At 33.0% G+C, this 20,790-nt stretch overlaps 5 protein-coding genes across 5 annotated transcripts; 1 reads left to right on the top strand and 4 right to left on the bottom strand.

Moving 5' to 3' along the window:
• Positions 1–69: 69 nt before the first annotated feature.
• LOC145745438 (peroxisomal membrane protein 4-like) lies at positions 70–1,815 on the bottom strand. The gene is made up of 4 exons (XM_082563517.1): positions 1,585–1,815; positions 1,399–1,461; positions 1,088–1,310; positions 70–638 (listed from the first exon to the last, which is right to left on the bottom strand). The coding sequence occupies exons 1-4, from the start codon at positions 1,665–1,667 to the stop codon at positions 363–365; spliced, it is 645 nt and encodes a 214-aa protein (XP_082419643.1). The 5' UTR covers positions 1,668–1,815; the 3' UTR covers positions 70–362.
• A 616-nt stretch (positions 1,816–2,431) lies between these two features.
• On the bottom strand, positions 2,432–5,682 carry LOC145745435 (utrophin-like). The gene has a single exon (XM_082563514.1). It carries the CDS (start codon positions 5,668–5,670, stop codon positions 3,055–3,057), a length of 2,616 nt encoding a protein of 871 aa, XP_082419640.1. The 5' UTR covers positions 5,671–5,682; the 3' UTR covers positions 2,432–3,054.
• A 698-nt stretch (positions 5,683–6,380) lies between these two features.
• Positions 6,381–7,551, top strand: LOC145745054 (small nuclear ribonucleoprotein G-like). Its single transcript, XM_082563043.1, has 3 exons — positions 6,381–6,516; positions 6,643–6,665; positions 7,101–7,551. Exons 1-3 carry the CDS (start codon positions 6,485–6,487, stop codon positions 7,274–7,276), a joined length of 231 nt encoding a protein of 76 aa, XP_082419169.1. The 5' UTR covers positions 6,381–6,484; the 3' UTR covers positions 7,277–7,551.
• A 330-nt stretch (positions 7,552–7,881) lies between these two features.
• Positions 7,882–9,959, bottom strand: LOC145745657 (uncharacterized). The gene is made up of 4 exons (XM_082563793.1): positions 9,825–9,959; positions 9,162–9,441; positions 8,811–9,019; positions 7,882–8,695 (listed from the first exon to the last, which is right to left on the bottom strand). Exons 1-4 carry the CDS (start codon positions 9,928–9,930, stop codon positions 7,947–7,949), a joined length of 1,344 nt encoding a protein of 447 aa, XP_082419919.1. The 5' UTR covers positions 9,931–9,959; the 3' UTR covers positions 7,882–7,946.
• A 3,780-nt stretch (positions 9,960–13,739) lies between these two features.
• On the bottom strand, positions 13,740–19,279 carry LOC145745122 (uncharacterized). Its single transcript, XM_082563117.1, has 14 exons — positions 18,633–19,279; positions 18,151–18,369; positions 17,707–17,829; positions 17,493–17,635; positions 17,215–17,353; positions 16,953–17,100; positions 16,598–16,656; positions 16,303–16,453; positions 16,110–16,212; positions 15,780–15,934; positions 15,165–15,345; positions 14,984–15,093; positions 14,685–14,913; positions 13,740–14,469 (listed from the first exon to the last, which is right to left on the bottom strand). Exons 1-14 carry the CDS (start codon positions 19,195–19,197, stop codon positions 14,026–14,028), a joined length of 2,769 nt encoding a protein of 922 aa, XP_082419243.1. The 5' UTR covers positions 19,198–19,279; the 3' UTR covers positions 13,740–14,025.
• Positions 19,280–20,790: the final 1,511 nt, after the last annotated feature.

Below are 20,790 nucleotides of genomic sequence, written 5' to 3'. Positions count from 1 at the left end.
GCTACAACATAAAAACTAAAAGCTTTTGGGGGATTAAACTATACATTAACTTTATTACAAACCTCACAATTTACAATTTATGCTTGTATATTAATTGTATTTCCTAATTAAACAATTTTAAAAGAATAAAATGATAAAAACAAAATACACATAAAACAATCACTGCCAAAAAGTACGCTGTTAAGTTCGTTTACTTTCTAAAATCAATAAAATAAATAAAGATTTAAAAAAAATAAAAATAATTGCATATTTTATTAAAAATATTTCCTAAAATTAACTAGAAATATGTTGTCATAGTACTGTGTTACAACATGACTGATTTAAAAATAATTGTTTAATGAAGACTATAAAACATAATGAATTTAAGGGGCAGGCATTCGGTTATAGATAAGGAAATCTACAATATTATGCCAGACATTGCTATCATTATACAAATAGGTCATAGAAGCCTGTAAAGATGGCTGCAAGGTGTGCTGGTGATATTCAAACAAATACAGAACTATTCCCCACACAGCAGCTGCAAATACTGGAAAATAATCTCTTCCACCTTTTTCAAGGTCAGTGTTGGGTAGATAACCTTTCTCTGAGCACACACGACATATACCAAAAATAACTCTTGATAGAAGGTACATGTTGATCTAAAACACATTCGTTTGGTAAACAATATTGTCAAAACAACAGTTTTCTATCATTATTAAATAAACTGTTGTTCTTCCAACCAAGTCTTTACATGAATTAGGACAAAATAAATGGGGATCAAACCCATGATGAGGTAGTGGGTTCAATCCTGGCAGCAGGGTGTAGTGGTAAGAACTTGCTACAGCACACATGAAGTCGTGGGTTCAATCCCCACTGATCTCATGCTGTAGCGCCCTTGAGTAAGGCGCTATAAACGGTATGAACTCCTGTTGAGCCAGCACTTAATCAGCAGCATAATTACCGGGCAATTATAGTCTCTATAATATCCCAAACTGCCACAGGCAACTCGAGACTGGGTCAGAGTAACTTATGTTACTCTATGTTTAGGTCGTGCATTCGAACTTCCTACATGGAGGATAAAGATATATACAAAAAAATAATATTTTACCTGCATGTTGATTGGGTTGTTTTTACCAAACACCAAATAACCAGCAAAAGAAGCTGCAGCAATAACATGAAGTGGCTTTTTGGCTCCACCATATGCTGGTGTTGTTTGATTTCCCATTTTTGCCAATGTTGTAGTTATCAGTTTGTATAAGAATGTGAAATGTGCCAGGTTTTTAGCATGTTGGAAAGTGGCTTTTAATATTAACTTGACCTTTTCCTTGAAGCTAAAAACAGCAATCAGAGTTAAAAAAAAACGTTAAGAATAAAACAATTTTAGGTTCATTAAAATACACAATTATTTGTAAAACTTACGTTGCATTTTTGAACAAAAATGTCATAACCAGGGCATGGGGAAAACGAATTTTAATTCCATATCTAAAATAAAAAATTAAAATAATTTTACTACCAACTATTTTTACTTATTGTTACCCCTGTTAGTTAAAAATCAAAGCCAAAATACGTAATAAATTCGATTTAATTTACGTCACTATTACTTACGCAATTCCATTCCGTATTCCTTTTATTAAAGATAAAATATCTCTTTGATTTTTCGAAGCTAGTATCGCATTTATAACATCCATTTTTTGTCCGTTTTAGTTTACTGTGCCCTGCCTCGTTAAATAAAAAACTGAACTTTGAGTTTAACTGCTCTTAGTAAACAAACTAGGGTACAAACGTTGTATCTTTAACCACAACTGAATTACTAGTAGCTAGTATATCACTACGGCATGAATGCTTCAGAATGTATGTAAAGGAGATAGAGATACCGTTGATGCATAGCGAAAAGAGCTTATATTTTTTTAGAGAAAAACGTTTGGGCATGTCGTAAGCTCGTTTAATCTTCTGTACAGAAGGTCCTACTTCCGTTTCGCAGTAAATTGCCTGAACATGTTTTAATAAAGATTAAAAAGTATTTTTATTGAAAAATTGCTATCTATAAACTAATTTAAAATACCCATGTCAAAAACTCGAACTTTTGCTCCAAAACAAGTAAGCACATATTGAAAAACGAATATTAACTTTGCTTGCTAGACTGCCTCAAACTTTTTTTAACTTAAATTTAATAGGTTTTTAGTATAATATATAATTAAAGTAAGAGTCCATGTGTCATGCCATAATCCTTACATATATGGAGTCTGCATAACACTTTTTGCAGGTATAAAGAAATCCAATAAATCACATATTTCAACTACACATTTCTTTTTAACTTACCCTAGATGCTGTATAGTTTGGATACAATTCCCATATTAAAAAAACATTTAATAAATAAAAGAAAAATATTTATTCATAAATAAACAGTTTGTAAACTGTATATCAACTTGATTCAAAAAAGTTTGAGGTGAACAGTAAAAAAATTGTTATATTTATAGTAAAGAGTGCAAGAGTAAATATAAACAATAATAAAAATCTTAAATGTGTACCATAATTTGATTTACAAAATAGACACTATTTAATTTACAGTAAAGTTGTTTGGCACCTATTTATTATTTTATTAATTAGGTAAAGTTTTAATTATCGTGTTCTATTATTTTTTGTTAGCAAAAACTTAAAATTAATAAGTTAAGGTGGTATATTTTTAGTGCATGCGCAAAATAAATAAGTTTAGGCAAGGGGTGCTGGTGTTGTTCAGTTAGATTTTACTTTACATTTTTATGATTTAAAAATGTCACCAAAGTTGTTGGATAAAAATTTTTTAACTCAATTAAAAGGAAGAAAATCAAGATATATAAATTAGCAAAAAACAGTTACTTGTTCCTAATACCAGTCCAAACATTAAACAGGCCCTACACTATTTTAAGGTTATAACCATCATTAAGTAACACATTTTAAATCGACAAGAAACTAATAAATAAGTATATTCCTATAAAAATTAATGTACAGAATAATGTGTAATGCAGTAAAGAAAACTAAAGCCCTTTAAATTACCCTTTTAAGCATAACCAATGCAGTTAAAAAATATGCAACAATTCATAAGTTTAATCTTTCGTTCATAGCATGTGTTAAGTTGTCAGTGCCAGCTAAAAGTTGGTTAATATAACTAGAAGGTGATCTAAAAACCCCGTCACTGAGGAAAGACTGGGCAGGTGGGTATAAATCATTCGTTTTTTCTTGAGGCTTTTCGTCCATAAGATCATGTAACTCGCTCAGTTGTTCTTGAATTATTTGGTTGTGATCTTTAAACATGCTTGCTTGAGTATCCAATCCATTTTCATGTGGACTTGACACATTTACACCTGAGTAGTTTTCATAATTATTTTTTCGGTGTGGCAGATAAGCTTGAGAAAAATCAAGAGTGGGTTGGCATAAGTCTGGTGGTATATAGGATAAATCTGGTGACCTAATCGATTGACTTGTACTAGGAAATATATGCACAGGAGGTTTTATGGTATCAACATCATCAACTCGAAATGGTCGCTCTTCAGGTTTTTGGTTAAAAATTGCTGAATGTCGCTGCTGATAGTGCCTCGTTTCATTTGGCTGTACAGTGTTTTCAACAGTTTCATAATATTCAAGGATTAATTTATGTTCTTCTCCTAAACCTTCTGTGGCTGTAGTAGAGTGAATCGACAAATCTTGGTCAAGGTCAGCTAGGCGGTTGGCATATTGTTGAATTCTTTGGTGGGTATCAGGAGATAGTGAGTCACTATTTTGAGAGTTTGTACTGCTACGTGAAACCAAAACATCAACGTTTGAGGAGCCATTTTGTGTTGTTCCAGATGGAGATGTCGTATTTGCTACAGTGATTGACTTTACTGGTACTGATTTCTCAGCATGTACAGGTAAGTAGCCAATGTTTTTCTTGTTGCCTTTGCGGCGGATTTTGTTCTTCAACACTTTGGCAAAATCTTTAAAGTTTTCTGTGGATGTAGTTGGCATGCAATACTCAACCATCGGATAATAAAATTTATTTCCCTTTGCAATTCCGCCAGAGAAAAAACAACTTTGACATACATCATAATTAAAGTGGCGTAAACTTCTATATCGTAAACCAACAATGGGAAACTCCCGACAAACCGAACATCTTGCAGGATGATTAACAGATTCTGCTGCAGCGAGTCTGTGCAAAACCGGCAGCCAAACTAAAGATTGTGGTTCCAATTTCATCCAATCAATAAATTGTGCGGCATCAATTTCTGGTCGATTTGCCACCAACTGAAAACAACTTTGCACACTAGGGGCTGAGTTTGAACCCCCGAAAGCACTGGCTTCTCCCAACTGCCAGGGGATTTGCATTATATTTTCAATTAACAAGGCAAGGCTTTCTTCATCAGCGAACCCTGTGTCTGGGGATATTTGACAAAACATGTAGCGATATTTGTCCTCTAATTTTGCATCGCATAACGCTACCAAACACACTTTAAACGACAATGCCCTTATTTTACCTTCTCTCTTTGTATCGTAAACATTTAAAATCCAATTTAAGCACATATCAACACATAGAGGAACATTAACAAGATTCAAATAATCTCGCTCCAAAGTATCATAGAGTGTAGTGAGGCACCCAATCATGTCCAATATTCCAATGCGTTTATTTTCTATTGGATTACTAACAGTGCAGCTAAGTTTGTGCAAATCAAATGCAGCAATTGCAGCTCGTAATGGCAGCAGATCCAAACACAGAGCTTTTTGTAATCGTCGTAACTTCATCGCTGTTCGATATGCTGAAAATCTAACATCATTTAAATCACCCATAGAGTCCATTAGTTCTCCCATTTTTGGGTGATCCCAACTAGTTGTTTGCTTTTGGTGGTTTATGTAATAGGGGACCTTGTTCACTGCTACTGATCTCTCCCAAGGGCCTTCCACAGAATTTGTTAAAAACAGTTGAGAGTTTGGGCCAAAATCGCGAACAGCATCAATCAGTTGTTTTATTCTCTCACTGCAGTAAATCTGGATCAACTTCCACCTCATCTTTATCTCATCGACTCTATTTGTCACATTCGAAGGTAGACCAGGATGTGTCTCTTCCAGCTTTTTTAATTGTAACTCCAGTTCAGTGACAAGGTTGGAAAGTGGTTGAATTGAAACAGAGTGAAATTGCTTCATTTTTAAAATATGTTCTTGCAATGATTCAACAGCGAGCTCACCAACACTTTTCCAGGTATCTCGAATACCTTCCAGTTCCTTTAACAAATCAGTGGAAGCAGAAATAAGATCCCATAATTTTTGAACAGATGGGAGCAGTTCGTCAATCTTCTGCGAAAGCTGTTTGCTCCTTTTCCAAACCAAATTCCATTCCTCGGTTAAATCACCGACCAGTTTTTGCAGTACTTTAAGAACCTCTTCGTTCTCCGAAATTTGAACAGGAGTTCCATCTGTTGTAGTTAATGAACCAAAGCTATTTGTTTCAACCTCATTTATTTGATTTGAAACTGTGAAGTTTGCATTGTGAATTGTATTTTGAATAACGTCACGCTTAGCATCTAATTCTAGTATTATCATCTCATGGTGGTTATGTCTCTGCTGTAGGTCTCTTATATCTGCAGAACTTTGTAGTATTAATGTTGATAGATCTTCATTTTTCACCTTCAACCATCCAAACAGACCTTCAGCCAAAACACAAATGTTTTTGACCGGATCCATATTAAAATTCTTTATATATTTACATACATCTGCAAGGTAAATATTATTAATAAATATTTTTAAGTAACAACTGCTCGGCAAAAACACAACAACGTAATCTTTTTTTCTAAAATCATATAAGCATACTCGTAAATTAAAAACACAATTTTAAGATTTATTTTTACCATATTCTTATACCATACGTATATAAATAAGCTGTTCAAACAATACTAACGACAGATCAAACAACTAACCACAATCTGATAGTAACATCAAAGTTATTAAAATGCTTTCAAAGGTTGAAACAAATAGCTTTGGTATAGGGGGTCATAAGGTCGTTTCTTCGTTTGTTTATTGCTAATAAATCTTGACGTTGCGAATGTAGATTGCAGCTGCTGACATACCAATCAATAAAAAGTATTATATCTAAGTATAACTATACAAAAGACCACAATGGCTAAGCAAATCTAATATCGACCTATTTTTATTAAGCGTTAGAGAGATAGATAATCTGATAATGGAAAGAATGTGATGGTAGTAAATTCCTTACGGCCTTTATGAAAAACGCATTACTTATAAATCATATTTTATGTAGTAAAACAACATGTTTAATAATTTTTTATCTTATTTAATTAATTTTTTGCATTTAAATTATTGAATTTATTTATTAATAATGTTAAACAGAGTACCCGTCCATTTATAAAAATAAAATAGCTCCATCTAAAGGAAGTAAATTCGTGTGTCGTTCGAACTTTTCGCCACCAACTTTCAAGTTTTTTCCTAAAATTTCGCTTGTTTTGAGTAATTTTTAGGATTTATATCTGTAAATATCAGAATGAGTAAAGCACATCCACCTGAGTTAAAGAAGTAAGTAGTTTTGAAACTTATAAGGTGTAAAATATACGTTAAAATTATTCTTAACCAAAATATTTATATAAGTTTAGTATGACCATATTCATAACCGTTTACAAATTTACGTTTTTAACTTTTTAGGTTTATGGACAAGAAATTAGATTGTAAGTACCACTTTTAACAAATTCGTGTTGATTTTTATATATTTATTAATATTTTAATGGATACGCAAATAGTTTTATTTTGTTTGCACCAACCATTTAAAAAAAATTTCCATGTGATGTTTTTTTATTAATTATCAAATGAGTTTGAGATAGTGAAATGCAATTAAAGTTTTAAAGACTTACTGACCTTATAACAATATCTAGTATTTTACCAAACAAATTCACAGATCTTAATTCGAATTTTATAATTCTGCTAATTGCCCTGTGAAAAATGTAAACAATAATTCTTAATTTAGTTTTTCTATTTATTTAAGTTACAATTTTGTGTGCAAGAACTAAAGTTTCTTATATTCATGGAGAAATATATGGACAATAAACAACAATAGTTTATAAATTCTATGGCTTATATAATTGTGCTACTTTACTATTTTTTAGTAAAATTAAATGGTGGGAGAAGCATCCAAGGAGTCTTAAGAGGATTTGATCCGTTCATGAATTTGGTGATCGACGATGCAGTTGGTAAGCGAAAAGATGGTTCGATAGAAACCATAGGAATGGTTGTGGTGCGAGGAAATTCTATTTTAATGTTGGAGGCAGTAGATAGAATATGATACACATAAAAAACACTGCCAAAAAAAAACATTTAAGCAATATTTTGCTAAAATCTTTAAAAGAATTAAAACGGTTTATGATGTTATTTGTAAAACTTAATAACACATAAGCTAATTTTGTTTTTTATTACAATTTAGCCCCGATTTTAAAAGCTAAATTAAAAGAAATGAATAATATCTGAATACAATATATCGGCAAACTAACTTTTTTATTATGTTCTTTTGTAATTATCTTGCTATCTTGTTTTATACGTTTTTTGACATTCATTCTAATAAAAAATTTCAGGAAAACTGAATCGAATTAGAAAATATTAGAAGTCTAAAAGAAGTATTATTGAAATGTAAGTGAAGCAGTTCTTTTTTCAGTTTTAAATTTTTAGTTTTAGCTCCTAATTATTTTAATTTAAAACAGTTACAGACCTTGTTTTAGATCTTGTTAGTTAGTTTATGTAGAGAATAACCAAGGTTTTTTAAACTTGGATGACTAATAATACATTGTTAATTTGATCCAACTAAGTACATGTATACCTCTAAAAAAATATTCAAGTAAAGTTTTTTGTTTTTATTGTCACAGTGAAAAATAGCAGAAAAAATAATAACTAGAAACAAAAAATAAATATTGAACTATTTTAAATGAAAAAGGGAAGCGTTTATAACCTAGTAATAAAACCTATTGGTTATAATTTGCAATACTTCTTCGCATTTCATGCAAAGCGCACAACAAATCAGTTTGTCCTCTCCGTAGCCCATCGTTAAACGGGGGAAATTCGGCAAAGCAAACGCGTCCAATAACTGCCATACTCTGGTCGATAGTATCTAGTGTACATGCAATAAATAAAGGTATAGGTAGATATATGCCCATAATACATACTGTACTACGTAAAGCGACTATGTTTTCAATATCTGCCGTTGAAGTACCGATACTTCGAGTATTAGGCTGTTGGAAAACTCCGTCTTCGTATTTAAATTCGTCGTCTTCCGTTGGTGACTGGCTATTGCATAGGGGACATCTTTGGTTTCGTTTATTAGCGGTGTTTTCATGGAGTACAATGTCACTTGAGCTGATTAAACTTAGAGACTCGTTTCGACGCACAAAAGATGGCATGGCAGCTCTTTGGATAACTCCATGCGATACAGGTACATTTAATTGTCCCAAATTCGATAAACCTGCCGATGTACTGGGTAAAGGGTTATATTTGGGGGTGACAGGTTCTTCTTTGACCTCTTTGGTATTTTTTTCGTTTAGCGAAGTTACGTTTTGCATTGTTCTTGAGTTTCTGCATCTTGCTTCCATAAGCTTTAACTTCAGTCTCGCGTTTTCGGCCATCAGCCGCTGGATGTCGCCCTGGTGCTGCGCGTCGCGGATTTTTAACTCGATGACTTCATCGTGAAGTTTGCGAATATCAAGGTTAGAAGTAACTGCAAAAATAGAAAAATAATAAATAGTTGGAAGAGGAAATCCTATTGTAAGTTTATTTTGTTAAGTTTAAAAGGATGGGGTTCAATTCTGTTAAAAATCAAGTTTTAAACTTACAACTTTCATGTAGTGCTTCTCTTGTTAACTTTTCTTGCCTTCTCTCCAGCAAAATAAGGGACTGATGCGCCATTGCAATCCTCTCCCTCAAGTTACAATTCTCTTCTACTCCCTTGTCTACGTCATTAATGGTGTCATTTATCTGACTACATTGTGCAGTTACTCGTTCTTTTGTTTCACGAAGGCGCTCAAGTAAATCACTCATAGGCCTAAAGTTTAAAATTTTACGTTAAAAATAGATTTCAAAAGAAGTACATAGAATTGAAAGGGTTTAGATAAAAATAACCAAGTGAATGCTGTACAAATTGTTTCTTTAATAGCTGAGTTACGTTTAGAATATCCATCACTTACGTTTCGGGTATATCTTCCGAATTATTCAGTTCCCAATCAACTTCAAACAATTTCTCGTTGAATTCATACGAGGTGCTTTCCCTTTTCTGAAAACCGCCGCTGCGTTCGTTTCGGTTTGATCCTATCGTCCGACGGCGTCTCAGTGCCGGCTTATCGACAGGTGCGGATGTAGAATGAAGTTCAGAGTATTCATCCGCATTTTCGTCGGTCGTTACGTCACTGAACTTGGTCTGCCAATCTTCAAAGGTTTTCTCAAAGTTTCCACATTTTTCGTGTAATGCTAGAAACAAAATTAAATGTTTAAATTTTTGATCATATAATAAAGTAAATTTGAGCTATAAATGCTACTTCATTTGGTAAGTAAAGGCAAAAATATTATTTTTTAAGCAATAACAACAATGACACTATTGGTATTTTGACTTTGTTGTCTAATCTGGAATTAGGATTATCTTTATTTTATACACAAGTCCATGACCTTTCAAGCTGTGTGGTTAAGCAAAGCCACAGCCTTAATTTTAAATCGTGTTTTTTTATTTAAAATATCAACAGAAATATTAAGACCAGCCTTGTCAATAACAGTAAATCTTAATTATTTGAACTATAAGATAGGCTGCCTGATTTTGTTAAAAGAACGTGTAAAAGATTAAGTAATCGTCGACTTACTTTCAAGTAGATGAACTATGTCCTCAGTTTGGTGACCTTCTTCGCTGAAATCGGCAACACTCATAATATCCACTGCTAATTCACTTCGCATAATTGTTTCTACCATTGAGTATGTTATATTAACACCTTATAAATATATCTGTATAGGAAAAAGGAAAAGGGTTAAGTTGAGGAAGTGACGTAATTGACAGTAAACTTTATATATAAGCGAGTTTAAAGCTATATAATAATACTGTACGTACATACTTAATCTATTTACACACTGTATAAGTAAAACTTCTAATTATATAGCTAGTTCAAATACATGTTAACAATAGGCTTTTAACTTTTTTTTCTTAACAACGTTACGAACGTTCTTATAACGCAGATGTTGGTAATTATACAAATGCTTTGTTTTAACCTTCTATATATACAACAACTTGCTGACATTTAATGCGCACTATACCAATAGCTTGACTGGCACACTAAGTACGGTTTGCATCAATTATAGATTAGTAATACCACGCAGACTGTGTATAATGCATAAGATTCCCTTATGTATTCTAACTGTCTTATCTGTCTTACTTGGTTATTATCAAACCATTTCTTATAGGCCAATAAACAATAATTAACTAGGCTACTGTAATAAACAGTAACATTACATTGAGATTTTACGATTTTAGGTTCTTTACTATTATAAATTTTTGTACCTATACTAAGCTATGTAAACCATGTACAACATTTCGTAATGGAATAAGTTATCAGCTAAGTATACTCTAAACTACTTCACATATTCGTTAATACAAACAACGAATGCGAATAGCAGTTTAGATTACCTACAATATATTAACTAGACTTCATTTGAATTAGATCTATAAAAATATAGGCCTGCTAACTAGATTATAATTAATTGTTTTATGGCTAACTATTGTGCTGTTGTTAAAATAATGGACTCTATTGACTAGGTCGTGCTTTACCAGGAAATGATTTGATATGTGTATAGTCATGCACTTAAATAACTAACGCTTCATGAAACTGTTCAAACAATAAGTCAGTTAATCACGCTCTGTCGAAAGAAATACTAAATACTCTTGACTATACAACTATAATATACTCCTTTCTTATCGCTGAAGTTTATACGATTTTGTGTAATGCCTTATCTGTATAGCTGCCATTACTGTAGCTTTGCTACTTTGTTGGTGCTAAAACTTTCGCTTGTGCTTAGTGAGAGTTCACACTAACCTTTATACCAGTCCTCGTCGTAACTTTGTCGCTTTGAAAATTTGCATTGCTGCCTTTTTCTCTTGTGTATCGTCGCGTGTGCCCCAGACTTCGACTTTAAACCAACAATGGAAAGCGGCGATGACGTTGTCGTGACGTCACCGCAAGTGTAAAGTCTACCTGTTACATTTTGAACTTGCACTTTATAATTTTTAACTTGCATTTTCGTCCGAAAATAATTCTTAAATTTTACGTTTTACATATTTATTAATTAACAAAAGCGCTAAATTTAAATTTAACATTCCACAGAACGCCACAGAACGTTTTCCACAGAACGTTTTCCACAGAAACGTTTTCCACAGAAAAATTCCACAGATCGTTTTATATTTTTAAATATATACCATAACACACTAGTCTTAACATACAGTTAATTAAAATATATTTAACCAATTCTATCGATAATAAACCTATTTAATCAATGGTAAAACGTAATAATAGAATTTAAATATTGACCGCACAATTATAATAATGTGTATTCAGTTATCTCTGTTTCGTAATCTCTTGTTTCGTGGTTAATACAACCATCAAGGTGAATTGTTAATATTTAACATCAATTAACCACGTGACCGCGACGCCATTGTTATCATAAATTACGTCATAATACAGTAAACGGGACGTATTATATATAGCTACCATTACTGTATATTAATATATATTTTATATCTATAATAAGTAGATCAAACAGAAAGTGTTTAATTGTTAGTCGATTGTTTTATTTGTGACGTCATCTGTCGGGAACAATGCACATCCAGACTTGCACTCTATAAGCTTTTCCTTTTTATTTGTTCACAGTGGGCGTATATTATCACGTACGTTCGTCTATATTTTACCGGTTCCACCCCCTTATACAGGTGTCTCTCACGACATAAAATAATTACAAGAATTTCGTTACATTTTTATGACCAAAATAATCATTATTTTTAATTTTTTTAACCAAACTGTAATTCTCTTATGCGAAATATTTTTTAAATTATTTTTAACACGTTTTTTCAGTATTGGGCTTATAATTAGCTGCCTATATATTGCTATTTATTTAGTTTAAATTTTATATTATTTTTAACAAAAACCTTGTTGCCATATTACTACCCATCTATGACTAATGCGTTAAAATTGATACCATTTAAAAAGTTTATGACACAGTTTTATTCACGACTACTATATTTTATATAATATTTTTTCTCCATTTTAAATTTTTTTTTATTATCTATTTTATATTTTTAGATACACAGATTACGAATTTGCTTTGCTGTTTTAAGACGAAAAAAGCAAGAATTTGGAGTTGGAATTTACTTAACCAAAGTGAGTTTGTTTTTAATTTTACAAAATTTGTTTTAGGTAGTTTAGATATAACATCGTTAAAAATTTTAATTAAATAAAAAATTCACAAAATTACGCGTATTGAATAGTTTGCATAGAAAATTTTTCGTACCTAAAAATGTTGGCATTTCACCTAGTTAAACCGTCGGACCGTGAATTTTGTTGAACCATACGTTTTACAGGCATTTCCCGCGAGTTGAAACCACCAAAAAAAATGCTTACAATCCTATATGTTCCTACCTATTAAAACACACACATTTTAAACGTTCAATTCTAACCATAACAAACTTTATCGGCGATTTAATTTGACTTGTCATTGCAGCAACATTTGTCATACGCAGGACATCCTATAATCACACATCAATGCCAATAATATAAATTCCCGACATGCGACTATTATATGCGGGCTATGATTACTAAATGACATTAATAAAAACAAATTAAAAATTTAAACACAATTCAAGCTAACCAAACTGGTCAGCTAAATAAACAATTACACAATGCATTCAGTAATAACATTGTTATTAAGACCATTTTTAATTACTGTTTACAGTATTCTAATAATTACTCATATTTATAATTGCCATTCTACAGCTGAATTTATTATATTATTATAATACTAAGATTCTAAAGTACCTAGAACTCACCAAAAATGTAATTTTTATCTACTTTATTGTGGTATAACCGGTCCATGGTTTACTGATGCGTTTAGCTTATATTCTAGCCAGACTCTTTAACGTAGCCCTTGGCTGTTGTGGTGTGTTAAGCTAGACTGGTTTCGATGTATCTGTCAACTGTATACATATGTGTGGGTGTTATTAATGATATTTGGCTACATTGGATTTATTTAAAAGCATATTATGGCCACTTGGATTTTAACATAAAAATGTTTTCAATAAATTAACCCATTTTCTAACTAACTATTTTTTCATATTTTCTTTAACGTATATATTTCAACTATGCTAGTTTTCCATATAATATAACTATATACTTATTTCTTGATAATTCATTAGACTTCTTACGAATGGCTGTAGTTATGTTTTTAGTTAATTTGTTTTACTTAAAAATGTAATCGATCGTAATCGATTGGTTTCGTTGTTCGATCGAGCGGACGGAATTGGTTTCGATAACTACGTCATATTTTTCTAACCGCTTCAACCCGGCACTTGAGCCACTTAAAAATAATTCGTTGGGTTTTTCAAAATTTACAGCATACCAAAAATTGTGGCTTATATTTTACATAATTATCACTTAAATTTTTTTTCCTATTTTTAATGGTGGTTATACCATGGTCTGAGGGTATTTGAACTAGAAAACCCATCACGCGTTTAATTTATTTGAAATATATTTGCATGTCAAGAAAAGTAAATAAACAAGACCAACGGGAATCCATCAAAAAAGTTCAAATGATGCAACGACAGATTGTTTTAACGTAATACCCAAAACCTTACAATAAACCAAAGTTCAACAACTCGCGCCATTGTCTACCATACCAGGATCATGTATATAGGCTCCATAATCTAAAACCACCTCCTTTTATATTTAAATCGCTTAACACTCCTGCTAAGTCGGCATACCTATGTTTCAATGCCTTCAAATTGTGGTTAAGACGTTTTAAGATAGGTCACGTGACTGATTTAAGTGACGTTAGCGACTTGTAAACGTCAAGTGGTGTTTCTTGGATGGGGTTATGCTTCGGTGCTTGGCTTGCACGTCTTTGCAGACTTGCATCGCTTGCAAAAGTTGACGGAGTGTCTGTAGATGATGACGTAGAGGCCGTTGGAAAAATCGTCCGTTTCCGTGCCCCCTTTGCTTGCGAGGTTACCTTACTGTTATTCATATAAGCTGTCTTATTTATAATTTTTGGATCTTTCTTCGGTAAATCATCTTTCTGTTTCGAAACTGGTTTTTGAAGGTCGACGTTTGATTGTTTGGTTTGTGGCTTAGTGAGTGAATTATTGTTCTCGGTTTCTTCCCGTTCACGTAGTTGTATCACTTCGTTTGCTTTCTGATCTCGCTCGGCTTCAGTAATTGCGATGCGATGTTGTAAAGTGGAGATTTCTTGAGCCTAGAATTATGTTAAGTCCCACAAAAAATAAGCAATATCACCTTAACAAACTGCATTACTTTGGATTCAATTTTTTAGTGCTTTACAGTATAACCTATTAAGATACAGTAGGATTTTTTAAAACAAATTACAACATTTAAGTCACCCCAGAATTGACTCCCCAATATAATTGTTTAAACCCCCTTTTACCCAACTTTTAAGTATTACTTATTTACCCAGACATCGCTCAGCGATTTTTCCAAAGATCTCAAATTTTCCTGGTAAACTTTTGTTAAAGTTTCTGCCAGATCCGGTCTAATCACCGTCCCGATCCCGGAGGGAACCCGAATTCGGCTCCCGCTGGTCACGTGACACGCTGGGGACGAGGGTAGGGCGCTGTCCGGGCTCGTGTCGCGTGTGTTGGTGTTTTCCTCCCAAATGTGACTACGATAACTCGATCCTTTCCTGAAAAAAATCCCAAACGTAAATTTTCTAGAGAAAATGGATAAAAAAGGGGGTTAAAATATTTATTTACCCGCTATCGACCCCCGATGTTTGACCCTTGGTCACGTGACTTCCGTACGCGGAATTTGGGGCGTTCCGCGTCACTGAGTGATGACGTCGGGCCTGCTGAAGAACCAAGTTCTAAAAAAAAACATTTTTGTAAATATTCAGTGACGTCATCAAATTATTTTTTAATGTGACGTCATCCTTACCATGACCCTCGGATATTTGGATAGGGCGTCGGTGACGTCATTTGAATCGAGGACGTAGAGTTCGGTGTATCCGCACGAGATGACGTCACAAGTACGTCGATGGTTTTTGCGGAGGTTGAGGATGTTCATCTCGCCGAAGACGTCGCCGTCTCTCAGAAGTCCAACGTTCCCGTCGCTCGATCTAGAAACAAAAAATCTTCTACTAAACAAGTTTATTTTTCATATCCCAGATGTACATAAACTGTTTCTTCTTTTCCTTATTATAACCAGTTAATCACCCGCTGTATGGTCAGGATTTTTATTGTTGTAATAAGATTGCAACTTTCCACTGATTTCTTTGGCGATAATTTACCAGCTCACCACAAACAGCAGTTTTATCTTTTTTGTGGGCCTATAAATTGGACATACATATATACATTTGTATGGTACACTAAGCTTCAGTAGATATAAAATACTACTGTTACACCATAAACTCTTAAGCGGTCATGGCATCCAACTACGGGTCAAAAGGTTTCGGGTTTGAGCCGCATTATTGCCACCTTAGAGCCCGGCATTCACAGATAGCTCAAAAACGTCCCTAAAAGTTGCTTTGGTGTTTTTCATAAAAAAACCTACCTTATGGCTTGGAGGTATCCTTCTCCGACTATGAACATCTCTGATCCCGCATCCCCGTTCCTGTACACAAACTGCCCTGGAAGATAAGTCCTCCTCTTCATCCGCATCACAAGCTCCCGGAGGATACTCGAATCGCACGTCGCGAACTCTGGAATCTGTTGTGACGTCATAAATTACAATTGTTAACCAAATAAAATGTCGAAATTAATGATTAATTTGTTTTACAATTGTTGTATTTTGGACTTGTATAGAAATAGTGACGTCATAGAGATGACATTGTGACGTCATGGATTTTATTCGAGGTTTGTCTACGTGATTGTTCGCTCATACCTTTTTTATGACCGAATAATTCCCGTGGATTGCAATTTCTTGTTTTACGGATAAGGGAAGATGACGTAACAAAGCTTTCTCATCTAATTGGGAAAACTCCGAACTAAAAAAAAATTTTTTTCGTTTTAAAATTTTAGAACTAAAAAAATATTTTTTTGAATCTTCAAAAAACTTTTTTTGTTTTTCTTCCTACTTTGTCCACATATGATGATAAAACCTCTCCACTTGGTGTCTTAACTCTCTTGGAAGATGACGACGTTTCATAAAACTCCGCGCCGTTTCCATCGATCTTTCAAACTCGACTTTAGACGACTGGTAGCCTAGCAACAGCGTGGTGACGTAACCTGCATCATAAAAAATTTGAATAAAAATAAACCACCTCTTGTAGTATATTTATGTGTAAATACATTGCGAAACGTAATAAGTTGACATTAGAAGCCACAGTATTTTTATTCCCTTGTTTATTATATAGGGGAAACAGAACTTACCTATTACGAAAGCCATTATTGCCACACCACTGATGTTCAAAAATATTGTGTACGTGAATCTAAAAAATAAAACGAAACTTAATGTATTTTAGGTAGGTATATACATAAATTAACTGGTATTGGTTTATTTGTGTTTATTTCGGTTAACTACCGATGTTAAAAGCTTCAAAAAACGCCTACAACCCACCCCTTACGAATAAATGTTTAGGGGGCGTGTTCAATCAAATAATTTTTTGGTCACCACCCCAATTTTGGCATTAAGCAATTATAAAATAGATTTTTAAGTTAAAATATAAAGTTTTGATATTTTTTTTGTATTTGTTTTTTTCAAAACTGAGTTAAACAAGTAACTTACTGCCAACTCGTTTCTGGCAAAGGTCTGCTTCCTATCGAGCACATTGCATGTAAAATCCAGTAAAAAGAGTAAGTGTATTGTCGTGTTAACTCACTATATTCTGGGAATAACAATGGGTTAGGAAATGCCCAATTGCTAAGTGTGGCACCTAAACACATTTCAAAATTATTTTTTACTTTTAAAATTTTAATTTTTTTAACTATATTGGTATTGTTAGTCATTGTATTAGGATTTTAAAATATAGAATAATTAGAATTCTTACCATAACCATTGGCAACAGCTGCAGCGTAGTATATGCAGGCGTTATAATGGATCAAAACCACTACGAAGTGGATAAGTTGAAGCACACGCCAGAGGTTGGGGACCCGGGTGCGCAGCTCCACCATGCGGTAAAGCGTAAACTGAAAAATGAGAAAAATTAAGCACTTTTTTAAAGAAGTTTTTTTAAGACAATTTACAGCACCCATGTATCAATTTTAAGGTACATTAAGATATATTTCAAACTAAAATCAGTTAATTAAATGAAAAAGCGTTTTTTACCACTCTATAAAATCGCATAATACGATTTATTCTGTAGTAAGGATTAATTGATTGCAGGAAGAATAAATCGGTTGGAAATACTGATAAAAAATCGAGTACTACTGTCCAATCTCTCACATGATGCCGATTTAAACGCTTTCGATCTAAACAAAAATTTTAAAAAAATTTAAAAAATAATTTTTTTTTCTCAAAATTTTTTTTGATATTTTTTTACCTTTTACATATACCCCCTTGTCGATATATCTTGTTCGAAATTTCACAATAATATCGATAATGTAAACAACGTCTGAAATTGCATCAAACGCAAAAAACATATCTTGGTATGGGATCTGAACACCTAAAATAATATTAAAAATTTACAACAAAAAAAAAATTATTTCCAAATTAAAAAGTGGGTTTATTATTAGTAAGTATTAGAAGGGGCTTGATCTATCACCCTTCTAATGTTAAATTAATTTTAATTAGCAGTTTAAGTGTTGATATTGCAAGTAAAACGGTGTCAAACTTCCAGTCGGATGTTTAAATTTACGCTTTAAATAGTGTTACAAAAAAAACAAAATAACAAAAAAGTTTAATTTTACATTTTTTTTTGGTCATGATAAAATTGCTATAAATTAACAACACTTCACTTAAACAACGATGTATTCAATATTTTTACCTATAATAAATGATGCTCGTAACGGAATAAGCCACAAGTTATAAAGGAAAACAAGTGTAACCACCATCAGCCAACCATATATTAAATTGCTATCTGGTAAATATGTCTTCCGCCAGACGGCGCGTGCGAGTCGTTTACAGTTAGACATAAATGTCGACATGTTTGTTCTCGGTTCCAAGTTAGTTTGCGAATCTGTATCTTCAAATGCGTTATCATCATCTATGCACAAAAATAAAAAAGTCTTTATTAATAATTCTGTTCTTGGGCTAAAGTATCCTAGGCGATTTTAAAGTTACCTATTACATATAAAGGGGTACAATACTCCATGTGTTGAGTACAATTCCCTTATAAATTAACTTTTTACGGTCTTGTATAAAAAGAACCTCTTATAAGGCACATTGTGTTTACTTTACGTAATTAAAAATTAATCCTTCTTTTTAAATCCTAACTTTTTTCCTTAAATATTTTTTGTGACGTCATACCTATAGACAATAAATCATCCGGCGCTTCGTCCTCTTCGATCGTAATAGGGACATGGGTTCCGACCGAATTCGCGGTAAAAATGGCTTCATCGAAACGATCGCTCTCCGAGGTGCTTTTAATATAATTGGGGTTCGAATATTGGTTTTTGTTTGGCTCTAGATTTTGGGGTTCCTGGAACGTTTGCAGCGCGATTGACCCGCTACCCTTTGAACTTGACCCGTGGGTGTCTGTTTGCGACCTCGTGGGGTCAATGAACTTTGACCCTGTTTCAGGGGTCACTTGTGGGGTCGATCGTCCCCGCCGCCATTTAAAAATATTTCGAACAATATTTCCAACAACGCCGAAGCTTTTGGGTTTCTCGGGTATTCTCCCGTCGACTTGGGGGTATCTCTGCGATTCCTTTGTCCATGACACCCTCACGTGGCCGGAGTTCACCCTTGACGGAACAAAAACCTCGGGAGTGCCTTCCTCCTCACGCGGGGTTTCGAGCTCCATTTCACCGTCGACAGGTGTCTGTCTTCCCGATGCTTCATCGCCCGAAACTCCGTTTAAATTATTATCCATTTTATTATTGTCCAACTTTAGTAATTTATATACATTTCTTCAACTTCATATATGATAAACTTTTTAAAATTTACAATTTTAATAATCTATAAGACTAATTTTATTAATTTTAAAAGTAAATATTAGGTTAAATTTTAAATTAAAAACTGTACTCCTTAAAAGTTAGTTTACTAAAAATAAAAAAATGCTTCTTTTTCAAACATTTAAATAGAAAAACCAAAACGAAAAAAAAAGTTTAAAAATAATAAGTTTAAACTAACTAAAACTTTTTATTTTTTAAAAATATTTTTATAATTTAAATTAACTATCAGTTTTAATATATATTATTTAAGCACATTTTCAGAATAATTTTTTTTGTATTTTCGATGTATCAATTCTAAATATTTCAAACTATTAAATTAATATTAAATAAACCTGATTTATTAACAATACCTTTCTATCTTACCCTATGTCGCAACTAAACCTAATTGTCTTCAATTACTTCTGTAAAATCTAAAACAATTTGGCGAAAAACGTTCTAGAACAATGACAACGTCACAAAGAAATTATTTAAAAAAATTCTTTCTCGTTATATAGAAGTTAGTTTGATTCACTCATATCCATGAAATGTTTGGGTTAATTGTTCGTAAAATATTTTGAATCGGTATAAAAATAGGTAGTTGTTAAATGATGAAACTAGAATAGATTATAAATGTATCAATCTAACAAAATAACTAGTATGATTTCAATAAGTTGTAAACAGAAAATATTGAAAAAAAAAACTTTTTAATTTTTTGTTACATTTAAATTAAAGATGGCTTAAAATAAAACCCTAAAAATGATCACAGAGCCACTTTGAAAAAACGTGGTTTTGGACAAAAATACAAAATTAAAAAGTATTTGTAATTCATCTATTTCTAATTTGGGGTACAGACTACTACCCCCCCCCCCCCAAAAAATTATCTTTTAAGTCATATATGCATTAGGCAAGTAGGCCTATGTCTTTAGTTATTTCAAGAGATTGCCCAAAAAACAACGACCTTTCTTCTGGAATTTTAAAACGGTCATCCCTCTTGTCCTCTCGCGTTGACACAATTTCCAAATTTCACTCTCCAGGAATTGCCACAGCTACATCAACAAACACCACAGCACCTGTTTCATAACATACCCATGTAGCTAGGACAGCAAAATAACTCTTTCCCAACCGTGGGACTTATAAACCTACTAGAAGGAAAGGTATAGGGTTAAAGCGTTCCTATACACTGCCAGAACAAGTTAGGGGTAATAGGATCCTATCCAAACTAACACATATTAGGTATCACAAACTCGTGCGCTTAAGTAAGCGAACATGACCCGACGTTTGTTCTAAACGAAAGTTTTGATTAGCAAAACTGGTAAACAAGCCAATTTCTTTTGTCCGCTAAACAAACTGACAACATTTGGGCCCATTCTTAATACAGAAAACAAGACAATCTTTCATTAATCACCAAACGTTGAACAATGCACATTCAGTCACCAGTTCTTTCCATTTTACCCGGTCTTTATTTTGTTACATTATGCTTCGCCTATGCGACACACTACCCCGGTCTAGTCGCCCACTTCCTATATATGACG

This window comes from Corella eumyota, chromosome 3, assembly GCF_963082875.1.
Source record: "Corella eumyota chromosome 3, kaCorEumy4.1, whole genome shotgun sequence".
NCBI lineage: Eukaryota > Metazoa > Chordata > Ascidiacea > Phlebobranchia > Corellidae > Corella > Corella eumyota.
This window is presented reverse-complemented; position numbering and strand designations above follow the sequence as displayed.